This window comes from Orbicella faveolata, unplaced genomic scaffold, assembly GCF_042242905.1.
Source record: "Orbicella faveolata isolate gen_17 unplaced genomic scaffold, um_ofav_v1 contig_47, whole genome shotgun sequence".
Lineage (NCBI taxonomy): Eukaryota > Metazoa > Cnidaria > Anthozoa > Scleractinia > Merulinidae > Orbicella > Orbicella faveolata.
The window spans coordinates 25,413,126-25,430,448 of record NW_028301577.1 but is presented as its reverse complement, the minus strand read 5'-3'; the positions used below and the strand labels follow the sequence as shown (position 1 = coordinate 25,430,448).

The window sequence follows — 17,323 nt, the reverse complement described above, 5'->3', positions numbered from 1 at the left end:
AATTATTCTTATGTTTAAATTCATGAAAGGCAATGTAATAAACCATTGATTTAAAACCTGTTTGATGTGATATCAGTGACTTTATTTGCTATTTTAATGCTGGACATTAATCATCAAAATTTTGTCTGGCCTACAAATGATACAAAATTCCCAGTTTTTCTCAGATTTTCCAAAAAATTCCAACCTATTCTCAAAAAATCCTACAAATTCCAAGTTATTCTCAGAAATTCCTAGGAATTTTTGAGAATTTTCAGGAATTTTCAAGGTGAGTATATTTCAGTTGGAATTCCTAGGAATTCTGAGTCCGAATTACCGTGAAAATTCACACCTTAGATTCCTAGGAATTCCTGGGAATTTTTTCCTAGGAATTCTTAGGAAATTCCTAGGAATTCCTAGGAATTCTTAAAGTTATCTCACAAGGGTAGTGTTATCTAACACAGAAAATCAAACAGGGCTCATTATGTTTGGTTGTGTATCTGGGACAGATTCAATAATTCTCAATTCAAATGACTTAAAACACAAAACCATTCAAGGAAAAAACTCTGAAAGACGTTTTCAAAACAATCTCATCACCAGCTGTTAGCAGTTGAGTTGTACAATGCAACTTGCCTTACAGCATCATGCAAAAAAATGTTTGAAGCCAATACTTGGAAGTAAACAAGACCCAGTAGAGCAGGAAAAATCTCAGGTCTGATTGTCCAGGGCAAGTAAATTTTGCTCTTGAGCAAGTGAAAATGGAAGTTTGGTGGACCGGTAGGCAAGTGAAATTAACCTCGGTAGTCTTCTTGGTGATAATTTCCAATCAAAAACCATAATAAAACTTGAGTGAATGAGTGAAATTAATATCCAAGTCTACTTGATAAAAGGCACTACCTAGTAAATGATGTAGTTGATACGGCATCAACATTGTGCACCTATTAGGCAAGTAATATTTTAGTGGGGGCAACTGAAAACTGAAATATATTGGCTCACTGGGCAACTCAGGATTTCAAATTATTTTCCCTACCCTGCTCTTTACTTTCTTTCAGACTCACAACTAAAACCAGAATTTTTAGTCCCCAAAGACAAAGTTTTAGTTGCATTGGTGATTGTAGCAGTTGCAACGCTGAGCAGGGACTGGTGATTTCTTAGTCTGGCTCTACTTCGATTCCTACTTACTCCTGCTCTGGAAATTATTTCTCAACCTTAATCTTTACTTTCTGAGAAAGATAGTCACCACACTCACAACTAAAATCTGAATTTTTAGTCTCCAAAGACAACGTTTTAGTTACATAGGTGACTGTATCTGAGTTGCAAAGTTGAGCACTGAGCAGTGATTTATTAGTCTATTTGGCTCTACTTCCTACTTACTCCTGCCACATCTCTGATTTCATACATGTTGCCATGTTTGGATTGTAGTCGAAGATGGACGAGATGATATTAAACAGAAGCTTCACAGACATCCCAGCACCTACAATAAAGAATTTTACTTCAACTTAATCTTATGCACTCCACCTTGATATATCAATTTTTACGGTGCAAGTCAAAAAAATCGTGAATACTTGTATTTGATTTTCACCGGTCAACCGTGTACTGACCAATCACAATTAATTTCCAGACACACAAGTAAAACTAAAAACCACAAACTTATTACTTAATTAGTTTTCTGATGCCTAATTGGCTTTTTCTTTGTTACACAACAACATTCCATAAAATATATATCTGGTGTTCACAGTTATCCGAGTTTCACAGCAATGGGCAACTCATTATCTTTAATAATTTCATTAGTAAGCTCTTCATCAGCCTAGAGTCACTGACATCTCATTTCTCTGTATAAATATACAATAAAAACCTGGCTATAAGAAACTAGAATTCTCGAGGTCAGGCTGAACAGGTTCTTATATTTTAAGGTAGTTTTTCACAATTCAGCCTGATTAAGTTCTTAATAGGTTCTTATTAACTTTTTCAGATGTTGTATATGTATATTTTTTTATTTCACATGGACAACTGGGTGTTTGTTAACGGCATGGCTTAGATGATCAAACAATAAAGGTTTAAGAAGAACATCAATACATTTCTATATTTTCTTATAAGATATTTACATTTTGAATTGGCTATATTGCACTGTAGCTTTATGGAAAACATAATCAGTGAAAATCCAAAAAAATATAAATCAAAGCAAACATACACACAGTAACTTTTTTGTCAGAAGTTTCTCACATAATTAAAATCCAGAATTTAGACCATCAAAATTGGAGTGATTTTTGGCATAAGAACATATTTTATTTGCCAGGCTGAACAGGCTCTTATATTTTTGGGTATTTAAATGCCAAATTTCAGCCTGTAGGTTCTTAAAACACTACATGTAAGTTCTTATAATTATGTGGGTTTTTACTGTATCAACATCACAACATGTAAGCTTGCAAGGAAAGCAAGGTAAAATTGTCAGCTAAGGAATATTGTCTAACAATATACATATCGCTTGTTTGACACTTGTAAAGTGTCCAGTATTAATCGCTACATATTTTTACCAGACTTGACTTTTGATAGGCCAGATGCCAAAGAATGGACTTATATTTCCCCTCATATTGTCTAGCGAGCTAAAAGCTTGTTCAAAATACATATGTGCTGATAAAAACGAAAATAAATTACTGGCAATGTGCCCATTTCTTTTCTATTCTATCATGATCATTTCTATTATTACACAATAGCAGACATCCCAAACTAAAAATTATCCCAGAGATCACCACTTTTATCTTCTCTCTTTACTATAGTGGCACTTTAAACAATAATTAAATACTAGTGACAAAAGTGTACCCACCTAACTTGGCATTGTCGGAAATAACTCTCAACTGCTTAAGGAATTCAATCTGGTCTGTGCGCTCCGTGCCCTGAGAAACAACAACAACAAAATGTACCTTTTAGTGAATAAAGGAATAGGCCCTGTGCACTTACATGTACTAGGTCACAAAGTAAAAAATAAACCATGTAAAAAAACCCTAAGTTACATAGTGGCAGGCAGTCAAGCTTGACTGTAGAGTGTTGGATGCCCCACTGAATAACTTGAGGCTCCAGCATGGCTGATTTCGTATTCAGGTGATGTAGCAGCTCTTGTAACGTATAATATGATTGGGTTGCTACCCTAGCCAAAAACAAAAGACCAAACAATTGAAACAATGACCTAGACTTAAAAACAATAGAAGCTGCTTACAATACCAAACAAAAGCAGGTTATGAGAGCCGCTACACTACTGTCGTATTCTGCCCAGATCAGGAAAAGGACCTATCAGCCAAAAAGTGATAGCTATTAATAGTTTTGTTCCAGAAAAACAAACCTGTTTTTCCTCACTCCTATTGCAAATCGCAGTTTGGCCTTACATACTTTCCTTTAAAATCTTTGGCTTTTTGAAAATAACTTATCAGGTTTGAAAAATAAAAGTCACAATCGTCGCTGTGTTTGGATCCCTGGGGCAGGGGGGAGGTACTCTACAAAATTCTATATGGGAAGGCTCTGCTCCAAGGTCCAGCCCCTTAGTCTTTTCCGTACCATTTTGACAGCAAAGGTACCCCTTTCATCTACTTTCTTCTGGCCCATATTATGAATAGATTGCAGAAAAAGCAAGTCTTCTTGTCATTTTCCTGTAGTGCATAATAAATGAAATGATACAGCCATAAGGTGCATCTGTTTGAAATGTATTAATTAAAAGTCCCTTAAAACAAATAAATGATGATTTGTAGACCCTTTCATACACCTCAATTTGTGATATCCCCACCCTTTTATATACCTGAAACCTGAAAAGGGTACCCTGTTTTGGGCGGAGCCTCCCCTTATAAGCCATTATAGGAAGTACCTCCCTGCTAATTTTTACAATTTTATTGATCTTGTTTCTCCTTAGTTTTATTTTCAATTAAGAACTTTAAAATATATCAAACACTTGATGCAGTGTTTTAACACCTTGATGTGCTGAGCACATTCCTTGTTAAGCCTTAGTTCCTATCTATATACATGTAGCATTCCTTCCTTTGAGTATCTCTTTCACTCACCTTTTTTCCTCTAGCAGAGAGTATCTCATGCAGTTTCTTTAATACAACTGCATAAGTGATTTCTGTGTCCTTTGGAAAGAGCTGCTTGACCTTTTCCCAAAGAATACATCATTAAAATGGTTACAACCATGAGCATGTCTAAAAAAAAAAACCTTTGGCTTAAAATTTATGTTAGTGAACAGAGGCTATGAAAGGCTTTCACAAGTGGCCCATGCATAAGGTTTTGACCTTTATTGTACACATAATATGACCGAGAAAATTACTTCATTGTGATTGGCTGAGAGAAGGCCAATTAACTGTTAATTTTGAATTTGCACTGCAGTGCAAATTAACAAGAAAGCTTTTGTAACTTTCTCAGTCATATACATGTAATAAATGAGTTATGGTATGAAAGCTCAAGCAATAATTAAGGACTTTCAAATTGCTCCTGCCTAAAGGTTCATGTAATTTTGAGAGAATTTTCAAAAATCACTCGTAGTTTAAATTCTTAAAGTGCCACTAAGCCCCCAAATTTTTATTCCTTTAATAAAATCTACTAGTTTCCCTGATTACTTCAGCGAAAAAATTATTTCGATTGATAAAATCCCTGTGTTTCTACAGGTGTTTGAACATGTAATTTCTATGCTCACGACTGCACAAAGTGGGATCTGGGTTGGGCTACTAGTGACATCACTTTGGGAACCGACCTAAAACACTCAAGAGATTTTGACTGAGCTTCAAGCGCTATCAAAACATTTTTGGGTTATTTGTGATTCATATTTTATCAAAACTGGACAAGATTTTTGAGTGAAAGAACTGTATCACCTAGCATTACAATTCAGAGTCAAGTTACGATTTGGACGGCTGCAATATACTTTTTTTATTTCTAGGTGTGGGTCGAGATTGCCGCATTGTAATGTAGGCCAGGATCTACAATTTGCCGGTCCATTTGGGTTATAAAGGTACAAATAATGGCTGAAGAGTTAAGTTACAGCTCTGAAAGAGTTATAAAAATGTCAATGAACACGAAGAGTTGGTAATTTGACTTCATGGAGCATGCAGATTTCCGAGTGTCAAACCATTTTTAGATTCAAACATAAAAGTTAAAATGCGATGCAGTCATAGTCCACTCCTGCCTACTTCTCGGGATCAATGATTGAAAATAGTTTTAACATAATAAGCAGAGATGTATTCTCAGAAATGGAATAAAAACAAAACTGATAACAAAGCTTTTTTGCCTAGTACATGTATTGTTTGGCAGTATAATAAAATAATATATTTTTCGTTTAGCAGAAATGCCCAGTCAGAATGTCCAACCAGGCTAAACTTTTACCTGTCAAAACCTCAAATTTACCGGACAATTGTCTGTTGACCGACTGTTATTTGCAGGCTTGATATAGGATTTATTATATGGTTTTAGAGAGAATTTTTCTTGCAAGACATGGTGGGTAATCCCAAGCGGGCATGATAGCGCCGTCTTGTCCGGTTGGGTAGCCAATCACAGCATAGGATTTGGTTTATCTTGCCCACTCATGGAGCTAGCAATATAATAAGTTATAATATTACTGGTACATGTATCTGTCTGTTCTGCAATTGTCCTAGCCATTTACCAAAAAGGCATTACATCACACAGACCTGCGCAAGAAGATCTTTAGCCCTTCCACTTGACTGGACATCATGCAGTGCATTGTGGCATCATTGACAAGCCAAGCTGCACCATGGTCCTTTTATAGAGAATCTGGATGGCACAAAAACAACACAGATCATCAGAGAATAATGAAAATCATCAACTAGTTGATCCTGTGTTGATGAACTATCAACGTCTCAGCAATTGCATTAAGACATGTATGGAGTTCATTACTACATTTAATAAATATTTAACAAATTAAAAATACCGTATTATTCGATTAAGCACCCAACCTCGAATAAGTGTCCACCTTGAATAAGCGCCCACCCTGAAGGTGGAAAAAGTTAATAAGTATCCAGCCTCGAATAAGCACCCACCCCCAAAAAGGACTTTTTGAACTCGCAATCTCAAATAAACGCCCACCCCCCCCCCCCCTCCTCCAAAAAAAAAATAATAATAAAGTGCACAAGAGGAATATGTGTATTGATTATTACGGTATTTCTTTAATGGCTTACAATCTCTAGTTGCATTGTCTGAATATTTCATGACAACATTGGAATTTTTCTCAAAGTTTCAACTGAAATGTCCATGTGGGTGCAAAGTTCTTTCAGCCTCAAAATCTTCCGCTCAAACTTCATGGCAATAGCCCTGCTTGGTGTCCGCACTTTGATTGTTCCTCACACAACAAGTCTGTTCTCATGCCTTCTTGACCCTGTTACTTTAACAGAAACCTCATTATTGTCGTAAGCTCTCAGAAATGTATAGAAAAGATAAGACAGTTCCATTGGCACATGTCCTACAAGCTCACTGCCAGCATTAACTTCCAAATATGTCCCAATTGCATATTCATCATGTTGTTTGGCTTCCTTGCGATCATCCTCGTGGCAGTTAAGTTTCTCTCCCAAAGTTGGAGTCCACGCAGATTTATAAATATGATGACCTCGTATAACGGCATTAAAGTGGGTTACAAACCTTTCAATGTTTTGTGCACATGTTTCCCGAGACCAAAGGACAAACCTTCTGCCTTGCAGTGCAGAGGTGTTGTTTACAAGGTCAGCTACGTTGATTACAACTTCGTGTACTACGGACAGACTGACAGAGCCTTGGAAACAAGGTTAAAAGAACATAAACAGGCAGTTCAGGTTGGAGACAACAATTCCAAAGTTGTGCAACACACGAACCAATTTTTCCATAGTATAGACTTCGACCATGCGACAATTGTAGACAAGGCTCATAATTTTTATGAGAGACTTCTTCTCGAGGCTGGGTATTCGCAGAGAGACAACAATGCGGGAAACAAACATATCGCTGTCCTGGACGTTTACAAATCCCTCGCGTAATCACGCGCAGCAGTCATTCGTTATGATTTTTTGCTAGCGTAGCGCGAGCAGATCTGTGAACCATTAGAAAGCTGTCACTCAGTTGGCTTTTTAAAAAACTGATGAAGACCGAAGTTGTTTGATTGAAACGTCCTTGAAGTTTTATTAATGTTGTTTCTAACGTTAACAAGAGTTAGTGTCAAGCACAAATTTTAATTCTGATGTCCATCCCTGATTGCACTTTTAGTATTTTCACCAAAATCCAGTCCTGGTACTAATTTTAAAAAAGTATACAGTCCTGTGTACACAAGTTATCGCCATAATATTTATTGCAGCATTGTACAAGACAAAAAACAAAACGAAAAATAATTTGATGCTATTGTTGCATTCTTAATGTTTATTGTAAGCTGGGCAAGCTCCTGTAGGCAGCCATCTTTCCTTTACCACTCTAGCGGGTGCTTATGAGAACTATTCTCATAAGCAGCTAGATCTAGTCATGGAGAGCTTACTTACATCACCAGGGTGTCCACTTATGAGGGTTTCCACTGTACTTTTCTGCACCATTAATTACCAACAGCAGACTGTTATTTCACTGTGACATCACAATTACTAATAATTGATAAAAAATTGTGATAAATAATAATAATAACAATAATAATAATAATAATAATAATAATAATGAACAAAGACTTCTGGTCTGACAATTTCATTGTGCCATAACAATTGCAAAAAGACCTCTGGTAACTGTAATAAAGATTGCACAAACTAGAAATGATAACACTATAATTACGGTTCAACCCCTAGCTATTAAACAGCCACACTCAAGCTCCGGAAAATGGATAGTGCCCATTTAACAGAGGTTATAAAAACAACAGAAAAGCCTAGCCTCCTTGGGACTTTGGTTACTGGCCACCTAATAGGAGTGGCTATGTAGGTGGCTGCTTAATATGGGTTTGACCATATTATACATGTATATATGTCATTGAGCTAGCATGAGGTCTGTATTGGGGAAATATTGGTCAAATTCCTTTTTTGCAGGTTTATAGATTCTGCCATAGGCTTTATTTAACTAACCCTTGAGGCAAATTTTGCTGTTATAATATGGCTTTCATTATAGTCATGCCTTTGTCTTGTATCTGCAAAACCCAATCAACCAGCTAGGATAACTTATTTTGTGCCTTGGGAGGGAGGTACTCAACAAAGTTGTATACCTGCAGGGTCTGCACCAAAGTCTTGAAAGTTGGCGAACAATTTGTTTTAAACTCCCCCTAAATGTTCTCCACCAGGCACTGTATTGAAAAATCCAATAAAAACGATAGGTCACCTTTCTCGCTAAAGAGATGTGATGGGCCGATCTTGCCCAATTTATGCCTAATCACACGTGTTATTTCATCAGTTCAAGCTACATTTTGCAGTAGCTGGAAGCAACGGTTATTAAAGCAATGCTTGAAAAAATCTTGATAGGTACAGAATATCGGGCAGATGGAACAATGAAATATATAAGTTATGGCAAAATCACACAATTCTAAATGACACTGACTTAACACATTCCTTGAAACGTTGTTTTCGAGGTCATAATTCGCATCCTCGAGTATCAGTTTCATGCACTCTTTTAGCTACATCTTTTTTTCCTTCTGAACAATTTTTTCTTAATTTTTTAACTTTAAGACGGTAATTTGTACACCAAACTTATGCAATAAAAAATATAGGTCACCATACAATTCATTTTGCAACGATTTATTTCACTGTCATGAGGGAAATCTCTTGCGCTGTGTACCTGCACACCCTCATTTGCACGCACTAATGACACAAAAGTCATGCGCAGTAGGGATGCGCAATGCAATATATATACCACAAGGAATAAATGCTCGTTAGTTAGTTGTATCAAAACTGGATAATCCATTCCATGAAAATAAATTTGGTAAAGATGGAGAAATTACTTGTGCGGAATTTCACGTATGAAAGGAAAACCTTTGTGTTTTCTGCCACGTGTAGCATTTACTGAATGAAACGTTGACGCAAAATTAAAAACTCAGAAAAAACAACAGCAAAAACCTGCAGTGGCTTGCAAAACTAGGCGAGTTACATTAGTTACTTTCAACCCACCGGTTATTGCAAGCAAAAACTTTGGAATTGACTTGTGTATCCTCTGGATGAAAAAAGGAATGGCCCTTTACCAGCCATATCAGGCTATTCCATTTTAATATCGACCCCTCTCCCTCCCCCCAGCCCCGTATTGAGGGACTTTAAATCATATGCCCGCAGAAAAGTAAACTTTTTACCCCCAAGAAAGGAATCTCAAAGTGCCGACACACTTCCCTTCAGAATTTATTAACAAATAAAAGGTGCCGACACAGTTCCCACCAAAGAAATAGCCTTGAAAGGCTCCCCCTCCCCCTCAGATTTCCTAGACCCTCAATAGGGGGAGGGGTGCAGATAAAAAATGGAAATGGCCATTGTTCATACAGTTTGAATGAGCTTTGATCTTAACTGTTATGCACCAGTCAAAGTAAATCCCTATCCCTCCCCCCCCCCCCCCCCCAACCCGGGAAAGGCAGGGACATTAGCAGGACAAAAACTGATCGTTGACTCTCAAAACTGCTCCGGTACACAGGGTCTTAGATGAGAATAGGCCTTATTCACGATAACCACCATGTTTGTTTTTACATCATAATGCAAATCAGGCACGTGATTTCTGAAGAGGCAAACAAGCTAAAATCGGCAAATTTCAGCTGGTGTCTTATCATGTCTGATAATTTTTTTCATATCCATGCTTTGGTTTCAGTATTGGGGTGAAAACATTCCAAGTTTTACAGAATTTCAGCACTTCTATAAAAAGAAAACGGCTTGCGTAGTTAATAAGTTAAGTTATCAAGAAACTTTTGCAAACTTAAATTAATAATAAAATCGTTATTCCATATCTTGGCTCCCAAAAATGATTTTGGTATAGATACTTGACCGTTCAGGCGAGCCAATTTTCAGAAAAATGGGAACCATTTCAATGTTTGCCCCCTGGCAGACAACGTGGCTAATTTGCATTATAATATGAAAACCATCATGGCGGCTATCGTGAATATGGGCTATTGCTTCCTCGGCATCCCAACGTATCCGAAACAGGCAATAGAGTCTAGAACTGTGTGTTGCAAAGAGACTGGGACCAGCCTAGAACGCAACCAAAATGGCGGAGAGAAACATGAGTAGCTAACTTGTTGCTTTTTAATTTATTTCATCCTTGGTTCTTGCTTGCCATCCCAAGCCGGTTTGAAACATTTTGAACCAAATAAAATTGGAGCCTCAGCATATACTTTCGTTGGTAGGCGGGGACAAGCGAGGAAATTGGAATGAAAATACTTCCCTGGGGGTAAGGCTATTGGCTCATTTTTTCGAGTCCTTTTGTCCAAGCCCCCGCCTATTCCCGGGTTCGGGGGGGGGCGGGGGGGTTTACTTTGACTGGTGCATTACAAAATAAACAGTTGGCGGACAATAGGGTTGGCCATATCATACTACATTAAAGAAACTCAGACGACAATTACAGTTAACGTTCCATATATCCAGTGCTTGAACTAATCTCGCCGTCTGCAGATCAGACCGTACACCAACAACACCCAGATCAGAATTGAATTTCTTACCTGATTTAGAATATTATACACCACTGTACACTCAGATATAATAGTTCCTGTTGATGACATCTGGTTTCTTCGGAGAGGAGATATTTAGTTTCAAGCTTTGTTGTTCAAACCACGCACCTAAAGTTAAAAGTTCCCAAACATCGACGCTCAATCCGCCATCTTTGTTTACGACGCTCTTATTGGTTAAGCCGCTAATTTTTGACTCGCTGGCTCAGGAGATGGTCTTTGCCGGGGCTGGGCGGGGATGGTCGGGGGATGGTCGGGGGATGGTGGGGGGTGTTACAAAAACAAAAATATCTACAAGAAATCTCGCAACACGTAATCGCAGGGAACAGAGGAGTCTTATTTTAACGTATTTCCATCTTAATTCACCGTGTAATTGCACCGGAAATCAATCTCGTATTTTTAAGCACATTGTAGGTGAGAAAACTTGGCCTTTAATATCGCGTTACGCATCTGTTGAAACTCTATCGTCCGCAAGATGCGCGAGAGTTCACTGTACTGACATAACATCAATTTAATTCTTGACAACTGGTTCCTGTTTGGTATGCGGCTTTTCAGAATGTTCGAGAACCAACACACTATTCTAAAGAAGTAGCGTCTCTCTAGCATCTTGTCTCCACAGATTCGAATTGCTCTCTCACTGTGAATTTGCCAGGGCATTGCTGTCTCCTTTTCTTGACATTTGTGAATGCAGGTTTGTTTCTCTTTTTATAAACGCTAAGGGCTAATCTACATAGAAATTACGTTTTGTTGTGGCGTTGTCGTTTGGGACATGACAATGGCTGTGTTTGCCCATCCTATAAACGGAGTCAAGGAAGTTGTTGTAAGCTTAATCGTTTTTGAATGTTTCTGAGAACCGAGTTCCAAAGTCATTTTTAGCTTTTAAAAGTTCTCAGAATATATTCTTGAACATCAACCTATAGCTTTTGATACGTAATCTAGCGTCTTCTATGTACGGCGATCACGAGTAGAGGAACTGCACATGAAGACAGAGAAATCCATAAACAGTTTGTCATTTGTTTGTAATCAGTTTCTCCTTTACCACTGATCTTGTTACTTCGCATCAAAATCAGCGTAACCAACATCTTTGACTAGAGAACAAGCTATTACACAGAATTTAATCTTATTGCCACCAAGTGAACCTGATGGCGTGATTGACCTAACTTTCCGTGATTTGGTCTGAGTCGCGTCTTGGTTTGTGTTCATAGGCAATTGATAAAGACTAGAAAACTGTGGTTAAAATTAGACTGAGAAAGTTAAACGTTTGAATGAAATTTGATTTCAATCTTATGCAACAGTTAGACTTAACTAAGGCATCGCCTCGGTAACACGTCAACTGAAGCGGAAAACAAAAAGGGACAACAGAGTTGTCGAGTATCAGCCAAAGTGAAGTCGAGCTCAAGAATTTTATACTGCTCCATTTAAAACCAAACAGAGAACGCGCCCAACTGACCTTGGTTTAGCACGAGAAATGTTTGAAAACTGTCACTTTACACAAATAGCAGCAGTTGAACTAAAGAAACACTGTCTGATGAAGTCGATGTTGAAACATTAGCTTGCGAAAATATATTTCTTAGCTTTCTTTTCCAGCTTACGCTTGAAGAAGGACATATGTTTTCAAACTTGTAAACTACCGCTAGCTGCTAAAAAGAGATAATCAGTATTCAAGCGTCAACTCCATCCATTTTCATGTGTGATAAATTTTGAAACTATCTTCCATTCTGTTCATTTACTTTTGCATTTCTAGCGTGGCTCATTAACTATTATTTCCATGTGTTCCCGTCCCAAATCTCAGCAGCCAAAACTATCGAAAAACAAGATCTGCTTCTCAAAAAATTTTGTCAGATAGCATGCATGAAGTCAATACCTCGTCCTTGTTGTTATGTACTATTCAATGGCGGATCCAGACCTTAAGCTAAGGGGGCAAGGGACTGCTTGCCTTGCCAGCTTTTCTTCCTTCTGCGATTTGCTTTTTACAAATAAACAGGCCCTTCCCTTAGATCCGTCACTCTTATTATCATGTTTTATCCTGAATCCTTAGTTGAGAATGTGGTTTTAATAGATTTGCTTTGTTTCACCGTGACGTTAGGTAAGCGGAAATTATCTAAACGATAAAACGTGTTTATTGCCTCGAGAAGTTTCCCAATAACCCCTCGGCAACATTATCTTACAGGCAATACTCGTTCGGTTAGCTCTTTTATCAAACATTCTTGTGTTATGACATTGGCTGTGTTTGGCTATCGCTATAAACACAACTCTTCTACAAAAGAAAGGAAGCTGTTGTAAGTTTGTGATCTATGTTTCTTTATTGTACATTAAGATTAATTCTTTTTCTCAGCTACTAGCATGACTTCCATCATTGAGAAAACTCATGAAAACTTTGCCTGATTTTAATTGCGGGTAGTATGTGATGAGGGTAAATGAATGCTGCTGATTCTTCAACTGAGCATAGCCGACTGGTAAGGGCGGAAATCACTGCAAAACCAAGCGCCTGGGTTCAAAATCAATTTCAATCTTAGTTCTAAGTCATAAGCAATTGTTAAAGTACTGGGAAATTGTGTTTAAAAGAACCTGGAAAGCTAACCAAGTCACGAATCACAATTCTGTAAAATGATAGTATATTTATTACCGATGTTGAATTGTCCAACTTAATATTTTGTTTACCACACCGGCTGAATTATCAATTTCAAAGAACAACTGGTGGATGAGTTTTAATTGATGAAAACAAAGCTAAATGATTCCGATCGCTGTGTAGCCTGCTGCACAGACCTTCTTTGGAAAGGAAAGGTTGAGTGACCCGCCCAAAGAGAGACTAATACCGGAGTAACAATATAATTGGCAGTCGTTTTTCCTCGCTTTCTGAAGACGTTGGTAGAATGGTTCAATTTGATAGCTGTATAGTCACTTCTAAACCGTTTCGTGCTTGACTGTTTATTTGGCAAGTTGATCCCGTCAAGCGGATTCAGCGTCAAGCCATTAAAAACGTGCACCCTTAACCTTGGCAATTGTTCAGTTTCAAGCCAAGCGATATTGTACTGATCTATAACAGCGTCTGACTCCACGACATTCCATTACATGCAAGGAATTGACACCTTTATCAAGAATTGTTTTGACTCGATAGCGTTGTCAGTATTTGAAAAGCATATTTTTACTTTTTGTCATCCAAATCTGCATTGTAATTATCATGCTCAGCAAGTACATGGTAGAAATATATTACGATGCGCCTTCAGCTTAATTCTTTGTTTCAAGGTATTTCTTTGACGAATGATAATTCCTATCTATTCAAAACTTTTAGCTTTGACGGAACACTGGTCGATACTTTATCTGAAAAACCTCTCTTTAATCTCTAATATATGCAAGATCGTCGCCACTTCGCCTTCGACAGAAGCATCCATAAATTGGAAATTAGCCAAAGTAAAGTAGAGCTCAATAAATTTAGTTCGAAACGTTCTGCTCCATCTTAAAACCGTAAACAGATGATAAACAAATCTAATGCGTACAAACTTTGTTTTAGCGCGTCTAATTAAACCATTACCTAGTTAATACACAGTTGTAAAATAATTTTAGAGAAGAAATGTTTAATTGTCTGTCCAATTTTAAATACCTTTCTCCTTCTTGAGGAGGTTTTTATTGTATATTTAAGTATTTTTTCCATCTGTTCCGGTTCAAAATCTCAGTAGCCGAAACTATTGAACAACAGCATTCCCGTATTAAAACGCCTAGTCAGATCAAATGAAGTCACTAACTCACTCTTGTTGCTGTGTATATTTATTACAGTCTAAAGTCCTCATAGCTCCTGAGCTTGGTTGTTCTGTGATGTTTTCCGTTCAAGAGCCACGCCCCCCCAAAATGAAATACTGTCTAAATGTCAATTTAATTCTTGACAACTGCTCTCTGATTATTTTAGGCTTGCTCTGAGGTTAAACAGACCGTTCTTTATTAGAAGAAGTCATCCGTCCTTCGGCACAGACGTTCCTTGCATCTTCAGTCTTCAAGCACTTGAACATTCCTGTCTCGTTGTGAATTTACTAGTGTATTGCTGCTGTCTTTGATATCTGTAGATGCAGGTTTGTGTTTTTGTATTTTAAACTGAAGGTTTAGTGCTAATCTGGACAGAGTTTAAGTTTAACGTATTTTCGTGCGGTTTGAGAATATTTGGACCATCAAACCAGGAGTTTGCCGTCATCTCTTGGGAACATATTTTGTTCTTTTATCTAGGACTTTTGCTGTTGTAAGTTTTATTGATCTTGTTTGAATCCTGATAAGAACCGAGTTCCAAAACCATCTGACACTTTTAGAAGTTTTCGGAACATATCTTTCAGAGTGGAGCAACATTAAAAGTAACAAGTAGCTCTTGATGTCATTGCGACTTCTGTATTCGGCGCTCACTATCCGGGCAACTGTATACATGAAGGCAGACCAATACATAAACAGTTTCTCGTTAATTGTTCGCAATCAGTTTCTCCTACGCATCAAAATCAGTGTAAACAACATCTTTTGCCTGAGAACAAGCTATTACACTGAATTCATTCTTTGTCCTCCCAAGAGAAACTGATGGCATGATTTCATCTCTGCAGCAACTTTCCGTGATTGGATTCGAGGCGCATCCAGTGATAGAAACGTGAAGGGGTAATCTGACTATTTCTTCTTGGGTATGGTGAAAACTACTGCAAAACGACGTATGTCGAATGCTAAACATGATTATGATTCAATCTTGGTTTGTGTTCATAGGCAATTGATAAAGACTAGACAAATGTGATTAAAAATTAGAGAGAAGGTTAAATGTTCACAGAGAACGTGTCCAACTGATCTAATGTGGCAAAACTGATTTAACACGAGAAACGTTTCAAAACTGTCACTTTACACAAAGTTGCGACATCATATCAGCAGTTGAACTAAAGAAACACTGTCTGATGAAGTTAAAACATTAGCTTGTCGAGATTAAGTTTCTTTCCAACTTACGCTTCAAGAAGGACATGTGTTTTCAAACTTGTACGTAAACTCGCGCTAAAAGAGAGATCAATATTGAAGCGTCAACTCGATCATTTCTATGTCTGATAAATTTGAAACTGTCTTCCAAGCTCTAATTCAGATTTTTTGTTGAGACCTTTCTCCAATCAACTTATTTTCTTCATCACAGTTTGGTTTAAATAGCTTTGGTTTGTTTACCGTGACATTGGCTAAGCGATATGTATGAATGATATGAACCTTTTTCAAGGCTGCCTCGAGGAGTTTATCGCTTGAAAACTGCTAACACATATATTGGCAACATGCGTACGGTTAGCTCTTTTATCAAGCCGCATTCTTGTGTTATCACATCGCCTGTGTTAAACGCAGCTCTTCTACGAAATTATCCGAAACCAAGGAAACGGTTGCAAGTTTTATTGATCACTTTTGAATCCTGAAAAGAACCGGGTTTTAAAACCATCTCTAGCTTGTAGAAGTTTTTACAATATATTCTTTAGAGACAGGTACAATGAACAGTAATCAATATGTGATGTAGGGGCATTTTTATTATGCATTCAGAGGCCGGGGCTTTTTGCAGACATGCAGATAAGACTCGCAGATAGTTTTCTTGGTTACTGTGTTAGTAATCAGTTTCCTCTTCATCACCAATCATCAATAGTTAATTATGTTTTGTTACTCATCGAATTCAGTACAGTGCAGCCAGCCTCTTTGACCAGAGAAGAAACTATTGTATAAAGATCAATCAGTTCTTTTTCTCAGCTACTAGCATGACTTCCATCATTTAGAAAACTCATGAAAACTTCGCCTGATTTGCAAGTAGTATGTGGTAAGTGTAAATGAATGCTGTTCGATTCTTCAACTGAGCATAACCGACTGGTAAGGGCGGAGACCACTGCAAAACCAAGCGCTTGGGTTCAAAATCAATTTGGATTTTGGTCCTAAGTCATAAGCAATTGATAAAGTACTGGAAAATTGTGTTTAAAAGTATCTGGAAAGCTAAACATATCACGAATCATAGTTCTGTGAGATAAAATTATACTGATTTCTTACTGATGCTGAATTGTCCAACTTAATATTTTGTTTACCACACCGGAAAGATTGAGTGTCCCAACCAAAGAGAGGCTAATGCGGGAGTAACAATATAACTGGCAGTCGTTTTTCCACGGGCTTTTTTAAGTAGTTGGTAGAATGGTTCAAATTAATAGCTGTATCAGTTCTAAACCGTTTCGTGCTTGACTGTTTGGCACGTTGATCCTCCTAAGCACATTCAGCGACAACTCATTAATTAAAAGCGTCTCAAAACGTGCACCTTTCAACCTTGACAATTGTTGACTATCAGTTTCAACCCACGCGATAGCACTGATCTATAACAGCGTCTGACTCCAAGACATTCCATTACATGCTAGGAATTGATACCTTTATCAAGAATTGTTTTGCGTCGATAGCGTTGTTAATATTTGAAAAGCATATTTTTACTTTTTGTCACCCAAACCTACATTGTAATTATCATGATCTTTAATCAGACATACCAAACAAAGTTTGTACGCATACGATTCTTTTATCATCTGTTTTTGGTTTAAGATGGAGCAGTGTTTTTTGAACAAAATTTATTGAGCTCAACTTCACTTTGGCTAATTTCCAAGAACTCTGTTGAGCGTCTTTATGGGTAGTTCTGTCGAAGGCGAAGTCGCGACGATCTTAAAGAAAGAATTTTCAGATAGAGCATCGACCAGTGTTCCGTCAGAGCCAAAGTTTTTAAATATATAGAAATTACCT

At 37.6% G+C, this 17,323-nt stretch overlaps 1 protein-coding gene and 1 long non-coding RNA gene across 2 annotated transcripts in view; both read right to left on the bottom strand.

Moving 5' to 3' along the window:
* The window catches only part of LOC149097744 (eukaryotic translation initiation factor 3 subunit C-like), a 28,350-nt gene extending 24,221 nt beyond the window's left edge, over positions 1 to 4,129 (bottom strand). The window contains exons 1-3 of the mRNA XM_089278949.1: positions 4,023 to 4,129; positions 2,801 to 2,870; positions 1,351 to 1,450 (exon numbers count right to left, since the gene is read on the bottom strand). Coding sequence (XP_089135075.1) covers positions 1,351 to 1,442 — 92 coding nt within the window. The 5' untranslated portion in view covers positions 1,443 to 1,450; positions 2,801 to 2,870; positions 4,023 to 4,129. The remainder of the gene's footprint in view (positions 1 to 1,350; positions 1,451 to 2,800; positions 2,871 to 4,022) is intronic.
* LOC149097743 (uncharacterized) overlaps positions 1 to 11,010 on the bottom strand; it is a 73,382-nt gene extending 62,372 nt beyond the window's left edge. Inside the window, exon 1 of the long non-coding RNA XR_016204033.1 lies at positions 10,577 to 11,010. This is a non-coding gene — a long non-coding RNA (uncharacterized LOC149097743). The remainder of the gene's footprint in view (positions 1 to 10,576) is intronic.
* Positions 11,011 to 17,323: the final 6,313 nt, after the last annotated feature.